At 42.2% G+C, this 15,619-nt stretch overlaps 1 protein-coding gene across 1 annotated transcript in view; it reads left to right on the top strand.

Annotated features, from left to right (window-relative positions):
- The window catches only part of pitpnc1a (phosphatidylinositol transfer protein cytoplasmic 1a), a 38,151-nt gene that overhangs the window by 18,646 nt on the left and 3,886 nt on the right, over window positions 1–15,619 (top strand). The window contains exons 2-6 of the mRNA XM_076266819.1: window positions 1,000–1,148; window positions 5,372–5,460; window positions 5,661–5,668; window positions 7,730–7,801; window positions 10,669–10,764. Coding sequence (XP_076122934.1) covers window positions 1,000–1,148; window positions 5,372–5,460; window positions 5,661–5,668; window positions 7,730–7,801; window positions 10,669–10,764 — 414 coding nt within the window. The remainder of the gene's footprint in view (window positions 1–999; window positions 1,149–5,371; window positions 5,461–5,660; window positions 5,669–7,729; window positions 7,802–10,668; window positions 10,765–15,619) is intronic.

A 15,619-nucleotide genomic window follows, 5' to 3' on the forward strand; every position in this document is an offset into this window, starting at 1 on the left:
AATGTGCCTAGACTGGATGATCTCTAGATATTTTGAAACTTGAGAGGGTTTCTGCATGACGTGTAATAAGCCAATCCTTGATTTTACTTGTTGTTTGGAAAAGACAGCCAGTCATTTAAACTGGTATTTCACTGACTTACATTCAGGTACCCATACTTGCATCAATGATACACGTCTATATTTGATGCTGGTCTCACACTTCATACAAAAACACACAGGTTTCATTATCTGGAGGCATGACCTTCCCATGAGCTCTATGAGGCTGGCCTCCCTTTTTATTTGGCCACTGCCAGTACACTGCCAGAGTAATAAGAGGCGTTCATTGTGCTCTCCGTCAATGCGTTTGTTACTAAAGAGAGCCTTCGCAAAAGACAATCTGCATGGTGTAAAAAGTACTCCAAACAAGCTACGTTTGCCTTTAAAAAAGCTAATTAGCATTGTGACCCTCTGTGTGTCCTTTATCTTGTCCATGAAAACATGAAAGAGTGAGAATGAATAATTCAGTAGACCTCCACCCATTCAGGCTGCCCTATGCAGCACTTAGCATCCTATTTCCACCACTTGTCAGCCAGATACAAGGATAAGAGGGAAAAGAAAGCATCTCATCAGCACATGTTGAAATAAGCAGCAGTCATATGTGGACAGTTGGGTGTGTTGGCACATGTTGTCCCACTACACACAAAGGTTGAAATCATATGTTATCCTCAAATTTGCCATCTGACCACATATATATGGGCTGTTCACAAACAAATGGCTAATTTTCTGGTAAACAATCTTTACCGCTGTGGGGAGAGTTGGGTGGGAAGTTTGTTGTGGAAGTTGTGGACAACTAGAAACTCATCAATATAGCAAATATAACCTCTTTTAAAGGAATTTAATAAAGCATGATAGGGAAAAACCTGCCATCTCTGACCTCTTAAAATATAACCAGACAGAATATAAAGCAAGCATTTTCACGGTAACATAATAAATGCACTTGTGGTCCTCCTGTGTCTCCAGTACAGGATAGGCCAGCTGTACATGATCAGCAAGCACAGTCTGGAGCAGAGCGAGCGAGGGGAGGGCGTGGAGGTCGTCCAGAACGAGCCCTACGAGGACCCCACGCACGGCCTGGGCCAGTTCACCGAGAAGCGGGTCTATCTCAACAAGTACGTATCCCCGCCGGGCCACAGGCCAGACCATCTGCTCCTGCTGGTGTCCGTTGCATGGCTTTATTCCCGTCTGTTTGTTTTGAGAACGATGAGGCTGTGTGAGGACTGGTTTGAGTGGTGTATAAATAAAGGAAGTACAGGTCTCCTGTTTAATTTTACTAACTGGTAAAACTGTTAACATTTCCAACTCTTGTGATCAAACAAAATATACTGTATTTACACTATCATGTTAGTCAAGTAAAATACAGTGTTCATGATTCTGTCATTATATTGTAGTTATTCAGACATTATTCAGTCATTCAGCCAGGTATCAGTAACCAGAGGGGGAATATTAATGTGATTTAAGTAGTGCTTGGCACTCAACTGCCAAAGACATCCTAGACTGTGCATCTTTACCTTATTGCATTACAAATCCTTTACATTAAAGTCCTTAAAATTCCTTCAAATGAATTTACATTGTTTTTTCTATTGGGATTCAAATTGGGGCCATGTGTGCATTAAGCAGCCATTAATCAGAAATGCACATTCATTTGTTCTTCGTCTATGTGGTAGCAAAGAATGTAACTCATTCTTGAATCCATAGAAAAACCTGAAAAAGTGTTGTGGAGCGTACACACGCACATAACACATGGTGCTGGAGAGACTGTTATAATAGTTGACTAAGTTAGAGGTGTGTCCGACCCCCCCCCCCCCAAGAACCAAGACTTGTTGCTTCTGTGTATCTTTTATTTCCACCAAACAACAAAATATCAACTCTGTGAACTGAGATGTGGAGACTGGACTGGGTGAGACTGGATGTATCGTTTCATGCTAGACTCAAATAGTCTATTTGATATGTTAGTCAGAATGTTGTCTAATAGCTCGACAGCCTCAGACCCATAGGTGCTTAAAGCACAACGGAAGCATCCATCCTCCTCTCTGTGGAAGGTATGACGGCAGGCATATTGCCCCGGTTAAATGGATCTGACAGTTCGTAAATCAGAAATAGCCTCTCCAGAAATAGCCAGGCAGACGGCCAGAGCAGAGCACTGTCCTGGAAGCACGGCCCTGTCAGACCACTCGTATGGAAAATCTATGGGGTCCCATTTTTAACTCTGGCCAAAGACAGACCTGTCCGGAAACTGCATTTAATTGACCAGACATCCCACTTGAGATGTGGCGATTGACCAATCTTAGACTCTCAGTCTCAGACTAGTTTAATGAAGACACCGAGAAGTCTTGTTGATGTCGTTAACAGTCTTTGTCACTGTTTGGTAGGTAACTCAAACCCCCAATGTTGTAGCTAATGCAATACCATTGCACTCTGCAACGTTTATAGTTCTTTCTCTATGGGGCATTCTATAAGGGATTTAAAGAGTCAATCTGCAATTCATATTGCTGTTGATACTTGAGCTCAAGAGCAAGTCAACAAGTTACAGCCTTCCCTTCCTACTCCCAGATCACTGTTTGTTTCTCATGCACAAAACTAGTAACCTGACTCCGGATTTGCTCCGCATATCCATCTGGGAACTTTTCATTGAAGAACTTTTGGGAAGGGGCGGACATACTGGTTAGCTGATTGGATAAACCATCTGTCTATCACCACCTTTGTTGGTTATCGACGGGCCAAATCAACCAATTAGATGAACAAAGTATTCTTCTAATGCTGTTTAACATACAATTAAGTTAGGTAACGTGACAAACGTTAAGATGTTTTAACTTACCATTTATGAACCTAATCAACGACAATTCCCATCAAGTTTTCACGGTAGGCCCTACACTACTGAAGAAAGTATATTCCTCCATTATGAACTGGAATCAGCCGTGGAGGATGTCTGTGTCGTTCATTCCTCCCAGCTGCATGGCTGAGACTCATAGCTTCACAGTTTACCCAGGAATACTTTCTAATTTGAATAAAACTTCTCTGTGGATGCCGTCATGTTGTTCGTTGCGTCACACCTCAACCCGCCTCAAAGCCAACGCTGATTGGACGTTCGTTTGGTGAACTGCTCCAAATTTTCTTTAACGGAAAGTATCCAGACTGATCTGCGAGTGAAACCCTGAAGCTCGCGAGATCAGGATGGTCTCACGAGGCTACAAAACTAGGACCTTGTACAAACACTAGAATTGTTCTGAGTGCAACGCTGAACATATAGCTAGAGGCCACTGAGGAGCATTTCGCTGAATTTGACCCAATAGTTACAGAATGATCATGATAGGCTACTCTATGTGCTATATGTGCTGTATATACAGCGCCCTTCACATTTATTGACACACAAAGTTGAGTAAATAGGTATCATGGACTCATATTGAAATCAGACATTGAAGGGGAATAAGCTAATTTATTTTGAGAAACTAAAATACCTCATAAAGAAAAAACAAAAAGAGATGTTCCACAATTATTGGCAGGCCTGTATTTGTAAAGCCTCCCTCTGCCAGTAAAACAGCTCGTAAACTATGACAACCCAAGATCATTTTTCTGTACGTTCTTCCGTACAAAATCTCTTCAGATCTTACAGATTCCTAGGTCCTGCTCCTCAGCATTGTTTTTCTATGGAGTTCAGATCAGGGGACTGGGATGGCCATGCAAGAAACCTGATCTTGTATTTAGTAAACCATTGATGGTAATTTTGATACCATAGATTTAATAGAGACCCAGTCAGACCAATAGTATGAAAAATCAGGAATAGAGTTTATTTACAATGATGCGCATCAAGGGAGACACAGCATGACTTCACCTAAAGATCCATCAGCTGCTCTAACTAGACAAGGAAATAGTTTAAGTATCCTTCCAGGCTGACGGGAGATGGCGTTGGTCATCCCATCTCACATGGACTACACTGAATCAGACCCTGATTAGTGGCAGCCTGGCAATCCGGAGCAGATAGCTACTGACGCAGCCATGCAGAACAGTGAAACACTGCAAAGTCATAATATGCTTATCTTTAAACACAGTCACACAGAGATATACACAGGGACAGTACAGATATCATACAGTCATTACATAGAATCATATTTTTAGTATCAAAGTGACCTACTAATGAGAATGCAGAACATTAAACCACATATTGGAATATTGGACAAAATGCAGAACATTAAACCATATATTGGAATATTGGACATAATGTTCTATTCCACTTTCTCTCACCATTTATGTTGTGATCTGGACATATGTTTTAGTTAATTGACCTGCTGGATGATCCAATAACGACCCACTTTTAGTCTCGTGGCAGATACTTAGATTTTTTTGGTTACACTTTAGTTGACAGTATCGACATAAGAGTGACATGACACACTGTCATGAAGGTGTCATAAACAAGTCATACACATTTATGACATAACGCTTCTGTTTTTAAGTTACATTCGGTTTTTGTCATAACAAGTTAGGGTTAGGTTTAGGCAAGAGGGGAGCATTGGAATCAATGGATTAGGGTTAGAGGTTAGGGTTAGGGTTCATGTGTCATGACAGTGTCATATGTTCATGACACTCTTATGTTGATACTGTCAAGTAAAGTGTTACCGATTTTTTTTTCTTTTAAAGGTCATTACCATGCACCCTAATAAGGTTCCCAAGGACTTTGGCATAAAAACAGCCCCACCGATAGCACTGACCCTCCACCATATTTATCATTGTGGTTCTTTTTCGTACAGTCATTCTTCTATGTACACCAAACCCACCTTTGTTGCCAAAGAGCACATTTTCATTTCATTTGACAATAGAACACAATACCAGACAAAGTTCATGTAGCGTTCAGTAACTCCAGCTATTTACGTGTTTAATTAAGAGACAGGCTTTTACCCAGCCAATTTCTCTCAATCAAAATAATTTCATGTCTTCTGCTAGTTAAAAGGACCACATTTGTTGTTTGATCCAGCAGTAGTATATTGTTTCTGTGCACCTAGGTACAGCTTTTCATCAGTAAGAGACAGTAATCCTCTTCATCCTCTGGGCATGCAGGGGCTTTATATGTGTTTTAGTGCAGAACGCGTAGCATCCTTAAGGGCTTTGGTGGTGTATTAAATAATAAAGACCTTACTGAAAGCCTATCAATTCAAGGCTGCTTCTTCCCAAGTCTCCACATAAATCTGAGTCGTGAGCAGCATGAGAGAATGGCACGCTGGCTTGTTAGCATCAGCACCATACCTCATGCTCCAGCCCAAAGACAACATTTTCCATCTTAGCAAATAGATGGATCATCCCTGTTTCTGAAGTCTCCTGTCTTCTCACCCCTCTCCTGTAGCAAGCTGCCAAGCTGGGCAAGAGCAGTGGTCCCCAGAATATTCTATGTGACAGAGAAGGCCTGGAACTACTATCCACACACAATCACAGGTAAATCATCCATTTATCAAAGATTTTTCCTTTTCATTTGTTGATTGATTCCTTGATTCCATGATTAGTTTTGTTTTATTTAGTGATTCCATGATAAGTTTAATTCCCACATAACTCCTGTATGAGTCACAAATGTCATAATGTCCATCTCTTTGCCTTTCTCTCTGTCTATGCCCACATGGATGCTTCCCCTGACACAGAGTACACAGTGAGTACCTCCCACTCTCTCTCCCTTCATCTCTCCAGGTGACCACTGTAGCACACACACACACACACACACACACACACACACACACACACACAACACAGCCAGAGTCACACACTCAGCGCCAGCCCTCCAAAGGCCCCCTCGGCCCCCTGTAACTGGAGCGCCTCCACCCGTGACCATCCGCGCATGCAGCAGGGATTGGAAATAATTCAGCCACTGCTCCCCACTCCCCCCTGCGCCCGATAGCACAGAGTGCGGAGCAGTAGCCGGCGGTCTCGAAATCCGGTCTATGAAGGGCTTGTTGCCCGCTGCGATAAAAGTGGGAGTGGGGGGGGGGGGGGGGGTCTGACGCGGTGCCGCGTGTGTGCCACAGGGAGATAACAAAAACATCCCAGCTGTTGCGGGTGCCCCTCCGCTGAATGCAGGAGTACAGAAATGCCCGTGGGCAGTGCGCAGTGCACAGGTTAAATATATCTGTGTGGACCAGTGCCAGAGAACCACAAAAAACAAACGGCTCCTTGATGTGGACTCTCAATGATTTTCTCAAGTGTTATTTTGCAGCTGCTGTTTAATACGTGATAGTTTCATGATTAGCACATGAGAGAGAGGGGAAGGGGGGGGGTTCATTTTTATATTTTTATACACTCCATCAGGAGTTGTATTAATGTATTTATGTGTAGGTATGCCCCATTGGACTCCTCCTGCAAGGCTTTTACGGAGAGTTTCAAAAAACACATGTACAGGGAAACTAATATGATCTTTCTCTCTCTCTCTCTGTCTCTCTTTCTCTTTTTGTCTAAGGTGTTAGGTGTCTATGACTCACACCAATCTGTCAATGAACAATTTAAAGACTGAATGCATGAGTAAATGAGCTGCACCGCAGAGTGGGAAAAAAAATCGTTCTGTCTCTTTGAAAATCAGACAGATCGACTCCTCTCTGGTCCGACATCAGCGATGTCCATGTTTCACTTTTGCACACCTGTTTGCCATCCCAATGACAGTTGAATTCGCTCTAAAAGCTATTTTTCTGGCCAAACATAGGAACAGCCGTGACTGAACGCATAAAACTATGAGGAGGGAGATCAGGGTGCCTCTACAACAGGAGAAGTACACATAACAAATTCAATTAGTGCTATTGAGCTCAGGTTTGAGTATCTTTATTATTAATCTCATATGATTATATAGTATATTACTACCTCCCCAACGTTTAACATTGTGCTCCTGTGATTGACAAAGAGCTTCAGCTTGGGGAAAACTGATCTTACTACAGTTATATTCTGTGCCTATAGTGTACCACTCACCTGAAAGCGTAGCTTTTTATTTAATGGTGCATATTAGATAGTCTTGGCTTTTTGCTGGATTCTGTTGTGACATTCTATAGAACTCATCACCATACAGCAGCATCACAGAATAACGTTTCACCTAGCCACCGATGCTGTATAAAGGGACAAGGGGGGAGAGCACCATGATATACTGCTTTGCCACGCTTGTCCATTTCTTGTCATCCGTAAAGCGTTTCATCATTTGCCCCTCTCCACTACCAGGCCCCGGTCCTGTCACACAAATCAGCAGATCGCAGACGGGGAGCGGGTCCAGGAAGAATCAGAGATCATTAATTACTGAGACACACACACACACACACACACACTTCTCATCTCAGTCCCTTGTGTGCTTCACAGCTCCTTTATTGCTCCCATTGATCTTTGCTGTTTGGACTCCTTCCCCCTTCTGTTGCGTAAGGGATCAGTGCAGTAGCTGCCTATTGTGATTGCTTGAATGACATAAATTAATTTAATCCAGCATGTTGTGGGCATCTATGGAGAAGGGGGGGGGGGTAAGGGGTAGCTGAGAGGAGAAGTCCTATATACATATATCTCATACATATGTCATGTATGAAGCCGGACAATCTTCTTGATTATGAAATGATGTGACTGAACTGAATGCAGAAATAAATTGTACAGATAACAGCTAACAGGAGGTGACAGCTAACTTCACTAAGTGAAATTCACTCTGAAGTGATGCATAAAGGAATCACTCAGGATTATTATTTTTCCTCCACAGTGCTCATTTCTGCCGAAGTTCTCCATTCATATAGAAACTAAGTATGAGGACAACAAAGGCAGCAACGACAACGTAAGTCTGTCAAGAATCGTGTGTAATGTCTGTGTTTATTTTTTTCTTGTCTCAACCACGTTGTTTAATATCACAGCAACAGTTCTCAAACAGTCTTCTCATTCAAGATGAGCACGCATGAATTCCCTCTGCTGCTCTTCTGCCACTTCCGCCATTAGAGTAGGAAACTGATCTGCCACTTCCGCCATTAGAGTAGGAAACTGATCTGCCACTTCTGCCATTAGAGTAGGAAACTGATCTGCGACTTCTGCCATTAGAGTAGGAAACTGATCTGCGACTTCTGCCATTAGAGTAGGAAACTGATAGCCTAGAAATCTAGACGCACCCTATCGGCGGCAAATTAATTTGCTCAGCCTGTACGTCTAGTATCAAACCATAGGGATTTCTATTGGCTGACGCCGTGGATGTCATCCAATCACAGCGCTCTATTTTGTAACAGGATAACGACAGTCCTGCGACAGTGAACAACAAGGTGGCTCTGGCGAACGAAGAGCGGTTGTTTGAATCGGCGTTGGCGTCAACTTTGGAGGAGTTGGACTTGTGCTCTACTTTGAAAATTGAGCAACACAATGCACTTAAGTCATTCCTTTCGAAGAAGGATGTATTTGACGTTTTGCCGACCAGATACGGATATGGTCGTAGCGCTGGCCTATTGCATGGCAGTTTGAAAGACAATTCTCTGCCCGCCCCTTGGATTAAGCGAGGTGAATGGTTCGATTCCAGACTATACATTTCAATGATATAGGATGGCCCGCCAGGCTAGGAAACTAAAGCTCTCTTACTGGCATGAAATGAAAGAAACACAACGGCGTGTTTCATTTTCAGAAATCTTATGGGAAAGGCTCTACACCAGGAGCCGTAACCTTCTCGGTGACCTAAGGGGCTGCACACATGGTCACAATCGGTGCATCCAGATGATCCAGCTGAAGCATTAAAAATGCATTAATTGCCCACCACACTCCTCGTTACAGTTGCTGAAGTGGAAGCACCCCTCTGAGAAAATCATATCATGAAAAAGGTGTGGAGAAAACGGCCTGTCGGTTCTTGTGTTGTAATGGAGCCTCATCTGAGCAGATGGAATACTGAATGTGATCTGGGTTGTCTTTTATTGGCTAAGACACACTCGGTGCTACAGTAGACCTGATGAGCTGATAATCAGATCTAGGTTGAATTTAACATCTGTATTGTCACGCCCAAGCAGACCGGAGGCATATAGAATCTCCTGCCTGGTTTATGCTTCTCGGGCCTCCCAGTGTGCCGTGTCTGTCAAGTGAGAAATCTCATTACGGGAGAAATGAAGAGAGACACTGACATGAGTCAGGCTTCTGCCCAGGTGGCAGAGAGACGGCTGAGAGGGAAAAAAAAGCTCCGCTCAGAAGTGCCATTGTGCACGTTTGTAATTCAGGGTTATGTAAACACGCCACATCCAGAGCTATGTGTGCAATCTCCTTTCAGCCTCGCTGAAGAGACGGACGAGGGGTCGGACACATCAGACTGCTGTGTTCTGTTTCGTTTGTGCTTGGCCCCGTCTGAAGGCTGCTTAATTGGTGCACCTGAGAAACTGATTAGCTTCGCTCTGGCCCTGCGCCCGCCCACCCAGGGTTGTGACTCTGGCAGCATAACAAACGCCTGCATCGGTTTGTTGACTTGTCACCAAACCTTGAGTAAAGAGCAGGAAAAAATAAAAAAGCCCCGCTTGGGCTCTTTATGAAAGATGTGTTGCTGTGGATGATTCATGATGATGAGGATGATCATTACTATTCAACTCATTTTAAAGAAAGGGGAGAAATTCTTATCAAGGACGAAGGGCATTAGAGCAGTGGTATCTTTTGCTGGTCATTGAAAACTTTCAGAAAAAACATTGAAGACTTCAAATAGCTCAATCTGTAGCATACCTTTTATGGTGTGGAAAACGGGAACGGCCCATCTGTCACCTTCTCCTGAGCCAAAGATTAATGCAGGCCTGTGTTTTTCCAGGACTTGACTGACAGGGCAATTTTCTGTGAAAATGTTTCTGTGAAAACATGAGATGCTGAATATTTGTGTGATTTCAGGCACAGACGACGGATGTTCATAAGGTCAGGGACTTGTTATTTTCCACAGAGCTACAAAATTAAATGTCAGCTGTTTATCTGAGGATTTTCTAGTCTCATGTAATATATTCGCTTTGAGCTCACTTACTTGATGAAATTTCACCATTAAGCTGACATTAGTATTCTTTGTCAGTTCACCGACGTTTTTCTATTAGGTCTCAAGTGAACAGGCATCATACTTGAGTTTAATTGATTTCCTCTGAAAAGGTGGCAGTTCATAAGTTATTCAGGGGGTGATCTTGTAGTACAGAGATGAGATCTATTGTTTTCCTGCCTTAGAACATCTTCTCTGTTAGTTCCAGTTAACCAGTGTTGGTCTTTTTATCTCTTATCATTGTTGTGTAATTCCTCTATCTACAAAAGCACCCGAGCAGTATTGTAGAGGACACCTCAACCCAAAGTTAAAAATAATAGCTGAGTGTTCACCTTCAGCACTACTACTCCCTGACCTCTGCAGCTGAACATACAGTATATCACACTTACTGCTGCTCCGCTTCATTCTGCACACACTGGGGCTTTCTAAAGCAGAGCCAGTGCTACTGGAACAAGAAGATTATGTAATGCTGTCGCTTGGGCAAAAATAAAAGCAACCATAGAGCTCCATCTTGTGCTCATCAAAAGAAAAGCACTTGAGTTGGATTACATGTCCTGCTTCTTTTCCTACTCATTACCTTTGTTTAGTTTATTGCTTTTGTTTTAACTTTGTTTGTCACCATAACTAATGGTCCCTGTTGTCCCTGTGGTAAGTCTCCTGTATGCCACTTCCTCTTGTAGATTTTCGACACCGTGGAGAAGGATGAGACAACGGAGATGTGCTTCATTGACATCGCCTATGACGAGATCCCTGAACGCCATTACAAAGAGTCAGAGGTGAGAGAGAGCTCACAATATTACAGTATTGTTACCAGGTTTACGAAAAGATTATGTTATTTACATGACTGTTGTTATTGGATCTAGGCAGTCCATCTATTTTAGATGGATGATGTGGATAAATGGATATGTCACATTTTTTCTTGTTTTCTTTAATCGTGTTGTTATTGGTATCAGTGCTGATTGAGTTCCAGTTCCTCATTTCATTTCAATATCTATTTGTCTATCTCACCTAAATATCTTTAGCCCCTTTTCGAAGTAGAAAAATGTCCCTAAAATCTACAGGAACATTTCCTTTATGGGGTCATTTTTAAACAGGAACAGGAATAGATTATCCAGAAAATCTGTGGACCTACCCCCCATTTACCTTCACGAGACTTAGTAACATTTCCTGAAATGTTTCTGAATGGTTCCTGATGTTAATCCCATTAACATTTCGACACAAGCCAATTAATGCATTTTTCGCAATGTGTTTCAATATCAACAGTGACCCTCAGACACCTTTAGAGAGAAGTTAGTCGGGCAGTTGGTCAGTAAGCAAGCGTAGCTCCTGTCCTGATAGATGACCCCTCTTCCAGAGGCCAGTTAGTTTATCTCCTCCAGCCCGCATCTCAATGAGAGCAGCCTGCTGTCGGATCAATAGCTTCTCAATTCACTGGCTGCCTCCTCTCAGTAGCCTCCATTGAGAAGGGAAATGTTCAGCCAATCAATATGTGCTAAAGAATCAAGGAGCCTGTCATGGCAGATTTTCCGCCAGACCTGCAGCTCCAGCCAGTAGAGACATGGCAGTGTGTTTAAGTGACTAGGGTTCGGTGTCTGCTAATGGAATTGCACACTGATTAGAACGCAATTTAAATCAGCAGGTTTTTTCTTCACTTGGACTTGTCATTATTTAGTGTGGGTGAAACAATACCAGCTCAGATGATCCAGTGTGGATTAATGGATCTTGTCCATGTACAGCAAATCTAATCAAAATCACTTGCTTCGACTAAATAGAAAGCTATTTGTGAGTCATAGTCAAGCTATGGTTCGTTGAAGAACAGATTAATACAAATAGAACCATTAGTTTGTGAATGGGGTTAGCAATATGCTTTTATGCATTGTTCCAAAAACCCTTGATCAGATTATCACTGGAGTATTATTCTACTCTGCAAAGCACTAAAATAATAAAGTTGTTCCAAGTTATATTTATTGCTGCTCAAGAACATTTGAATTCTATCAAACTGATGAAAACATTTGGTCTGGAACAGGAAATGAAGATGGCGGGGAATAAAACACCTCATTTCACTCCCTTCCATATCGCATACGGCAGGAGAATAGTGTCTCACTGAGTGGGATTAATTAGCAGGTTTTGCTTTGCACCCTTGTCACGATCTGTAGGAGGCAACCTTTCTTAGTACAATTTCCTCCCTCACAATCAACCACCGTGTAATCACAATCACATTCATTGTTCAATCTGTCATTCGGACATAAGGTCTACTGCTCTGGGATCAGTTCAAATGCAAATGGCAGTCCTTAGAGGTCACACACCTGGAAGCAGTGATGACTTTGGATAAGATGCACGCAGGCACATACATTAATTCAGCGCCCACACGTGTCTAATGTGTGTGTGATTGAAATACTTAATTGGCCTAAAAGGAAGTGTTTGGCTGATGTAAGGCTAAGGTGATGAGCAGAAACCCTATTGTGTAGAATCACTGCTTTGTAATTAGACTTGCGCAGTTCATTAGAAAGAGAAAAGATAATTGTGCAGTCAGTCTTGGTGCAGCTGTTTATTATTCCGTAGACTCCTCTCACTTTGTTAAGTGGCACTCCAGGGTCTCAATTATATATCAAAGCATTAAACATGGTTGTGCAATATTTGCACAATATGAGGAATATGATTTCATATTTTTACTTTTAGATTTTTTTTTTAGATTTGTTTTTTTTTTTTTGGTTTTTTTTTACATGCACATTTTGTATGTTTCAATACATTTAAGAGCGAAAAGGTGAAAGACTATGATTTTGGTGGAAGTAATCACAATGGATTATGTATATTGTATATACTCATCACATTATTGCAATACGTCTGTAAAAACAGACATTGGGCTCTATTTTGCGTCCCAGCGCAATTGACTTTGTATACTCGCGCTTTTGTCTTTCCTATTTTGCAGTCAGCGCATATTGGAATTTTCCCTCCACAGGTACATGCCTGTGAATTAGGGAATTCGATTGCGCCCACGGGGGCGGTTCAGCGAAAAGACGGGGCGTGTTCCGGCGCAAACGTTCACTGCTGATATTTTGCAGTTTCAGAAAACAATTCCGCCACAGACCAGGAACTCCCTGGTCTAAAGTCTGTGGCGCAAATGCAGATGCTAGGGCGCATGCATGACCACAGGCCTGCATGAATGAATGCGTTTACACACAAATCTACAGACACCCCCGTGCACAGACGGAAACATTCAAAGCCTTGATAATATTTGTCCATTTCCCGGTTTTGTTCGTGCATTGGTGACCTAAAATATCTTTACAACCACAACGCCTAATTATGACCTATTAATGTGGACAACTTTATACAGCCCTATAAATGCTAAAGTTACCTTTAGTTTTGTTACAATTTACCGTTGTGTATGGCTTTAAACATCGCGTGCGCTTTAACATCAGCCTAAGCATTATTCCAGCTGCGCTAAGGTTTTAAGCACCATCATTTTGCCTACCTTGTTGTAGCCCATCTGAAATAACTCCAAGCTTTGTTATGTTCCCTCCATCCTTTCTTTATTTTCAAAAAACTTTTTATATCCATGATGGCCTTGAAGTCTTGAGTTAGTGAATTAGCTTAAATCAGCTTTTATGTGCTGTTAACCAACCATAGTACAAGAAAGCAGCAAGTATGGCTACAATTTCTGTAGTTGCTGCATCCATTCATTGTTATTCTCTCTCCTGCTCAAACAAATGTTGTGCGTGCATTAAGTTGATGATAACGTGTTTACAAACTCTACGTAACAGAAAATATTGTAAATAGCCTACTGTCATGCAGTTAATGGGATACTGTGCAGAGTTGAAAGTTAGGTCAACTTGGAAACTGTTTCTCTTGTTGAGTTGCCTGAGGGTAAGGAGCCCTTGCTTGGCCGCCTGTGCTGCGCAACGCACACTTCGCTCCTCTCATCTATACATTCTGTAAACCATACATAATTTCAAAGAAAAATATTACCACTCGAGGGAAATCAGTGTGGTGTCCATTAAGATGTGAAAAAATAGGCATAAATCTAGCGTACACATTTTCACGAATCACGGATGTGTTGATGACATAAATTAGGAAATATTAGAGGACTTAAGAAGACGTGATGTTGAATTGCATGCCGATGCCATTTAACCCAAATGCCCCAGCGGCAGCACGGGAGAGTATGTTTGATTACATTGTACATTGCAAAAATATCACCATGCATTCATAACCTCGTGATTCAGTGAGAGTGATCCCAAAACATCGGAAAGTATGTCTTTGTGACAATTCTGCATTACATTTTGTCAAGAGGAAAAATCAATAGCTAACTGTTCCCAACTGAACAGTGATTATGGGCTATATTTTGGGGCACCAGCGCATGGCGTACAGTTCGTTTTTCAGTCGCGCGAAGTTGAATTCGGTATTTTGCACCTTTATTTTTTAAGCATTGCGCCCAGGGGTGTGGCAATTAACAACCTAGGGCGGGCCCTGGCGCGTTGTCTAAAAATCGCTATCATACACCACCTAAACCTGGTCAGAAGTCAATGGCGAGTTGTTCATATGCTATTTTAAGAGCGCATGTCAACAGTCATATTGGCAGGTGCACGCACCATCCTTCTATCATTCATGAACGCACACCAGCGCACGTCCATGCAAAGCATTACAAATTGCACGATTACAATGTTAAACATAATTAGAATAAAGATATTACGAAATACTGTACATCTCATGATGAGTAGTTATTCACCATCATTTGCAAATTGGTAATGACGGTTAAAAGTGATTAGGGGAGAGGCGAGAGACACGTATGGAGCACAGCTGAAGACGCACTGTCACGAGATATAAGCAACTCCTCTGCAGGATAAATGTTGTTTTATTCAGTCATTTGAGCAACATTAGGGTAAGTGTTGCATTTTCCAGCCTATGTTTTCGATGGTAACCCATTGTCAGTCAATAGTGAAAGTAACTGCATATAACTGTCTTGTCGTTGACTGACTCCTTGGTGAAGTTAGTTTCACTTTGCCAATGAGTTCAAATAATAGACGAGTGCAAATGCGTGAAGGCTATGCTAGGCTTTAGTAAAGCATGGTTTAAGAATGACTATTCCATACGGTCTCGCAAGCAGCCTCCTTCAAATGCGCCGTTGAATGCCAAAATACCGATGCATTTATTTGACATATCGCGTGTTGCGCCGTTAAAGGGAATGACAGATGTCATTCTCATTGGTTTAAAATGATGTTACGCCCCAAACACACCCATATGACTGATTAAAAGACCTAGGAACACCTTGTTACGCCATGCGCTCCACTTTTGAGAACGAAACCCCTCCCAATGTGAACTGAACATCCTACTAAATTTGAATAGACTTTTGACGAGTGACGATGCACTTTAGAATGTCATGATAGGGCCCTATAGCTGTGAACGCTCCTGGCTGCGCCTGGCAAATACACCACCATAATAGCAATCAGCTATGGAACAAGCGTGCCTGTTGTTAAAGGGAATGTGAGATGACGCTCTGATTGGTTTATTGCACGTTATGCCCAAACCACACCCATGATTAATGTAGCTACTTCAGACCACCCCATTTTAGATTTGCGGGCGCAACAGTCATTAACCCGCCGGTAAAATAGAAACAGCGCCCAAGATCCGCCCACA

This window comes from Alosa pseudoharengus, unplaced genomic scaffold, assembly GCF_046254945.1.
Source record: "Alosa pseudoharengus isolate Yale_2024_CS ecotype anadromous, Long Island Sound unplaced genomic scaffold, YU_APseudo_1.1 YU_APseudo_1.1_scf_4, whole genome shotgun sequence".
NCBI classification, from domain to species: Eukaryota; Metazoa; Chordata; class Actinopteri; order Clupeiformes; family Clupeidae; genus Alosa; species Alosa pseudoharengus.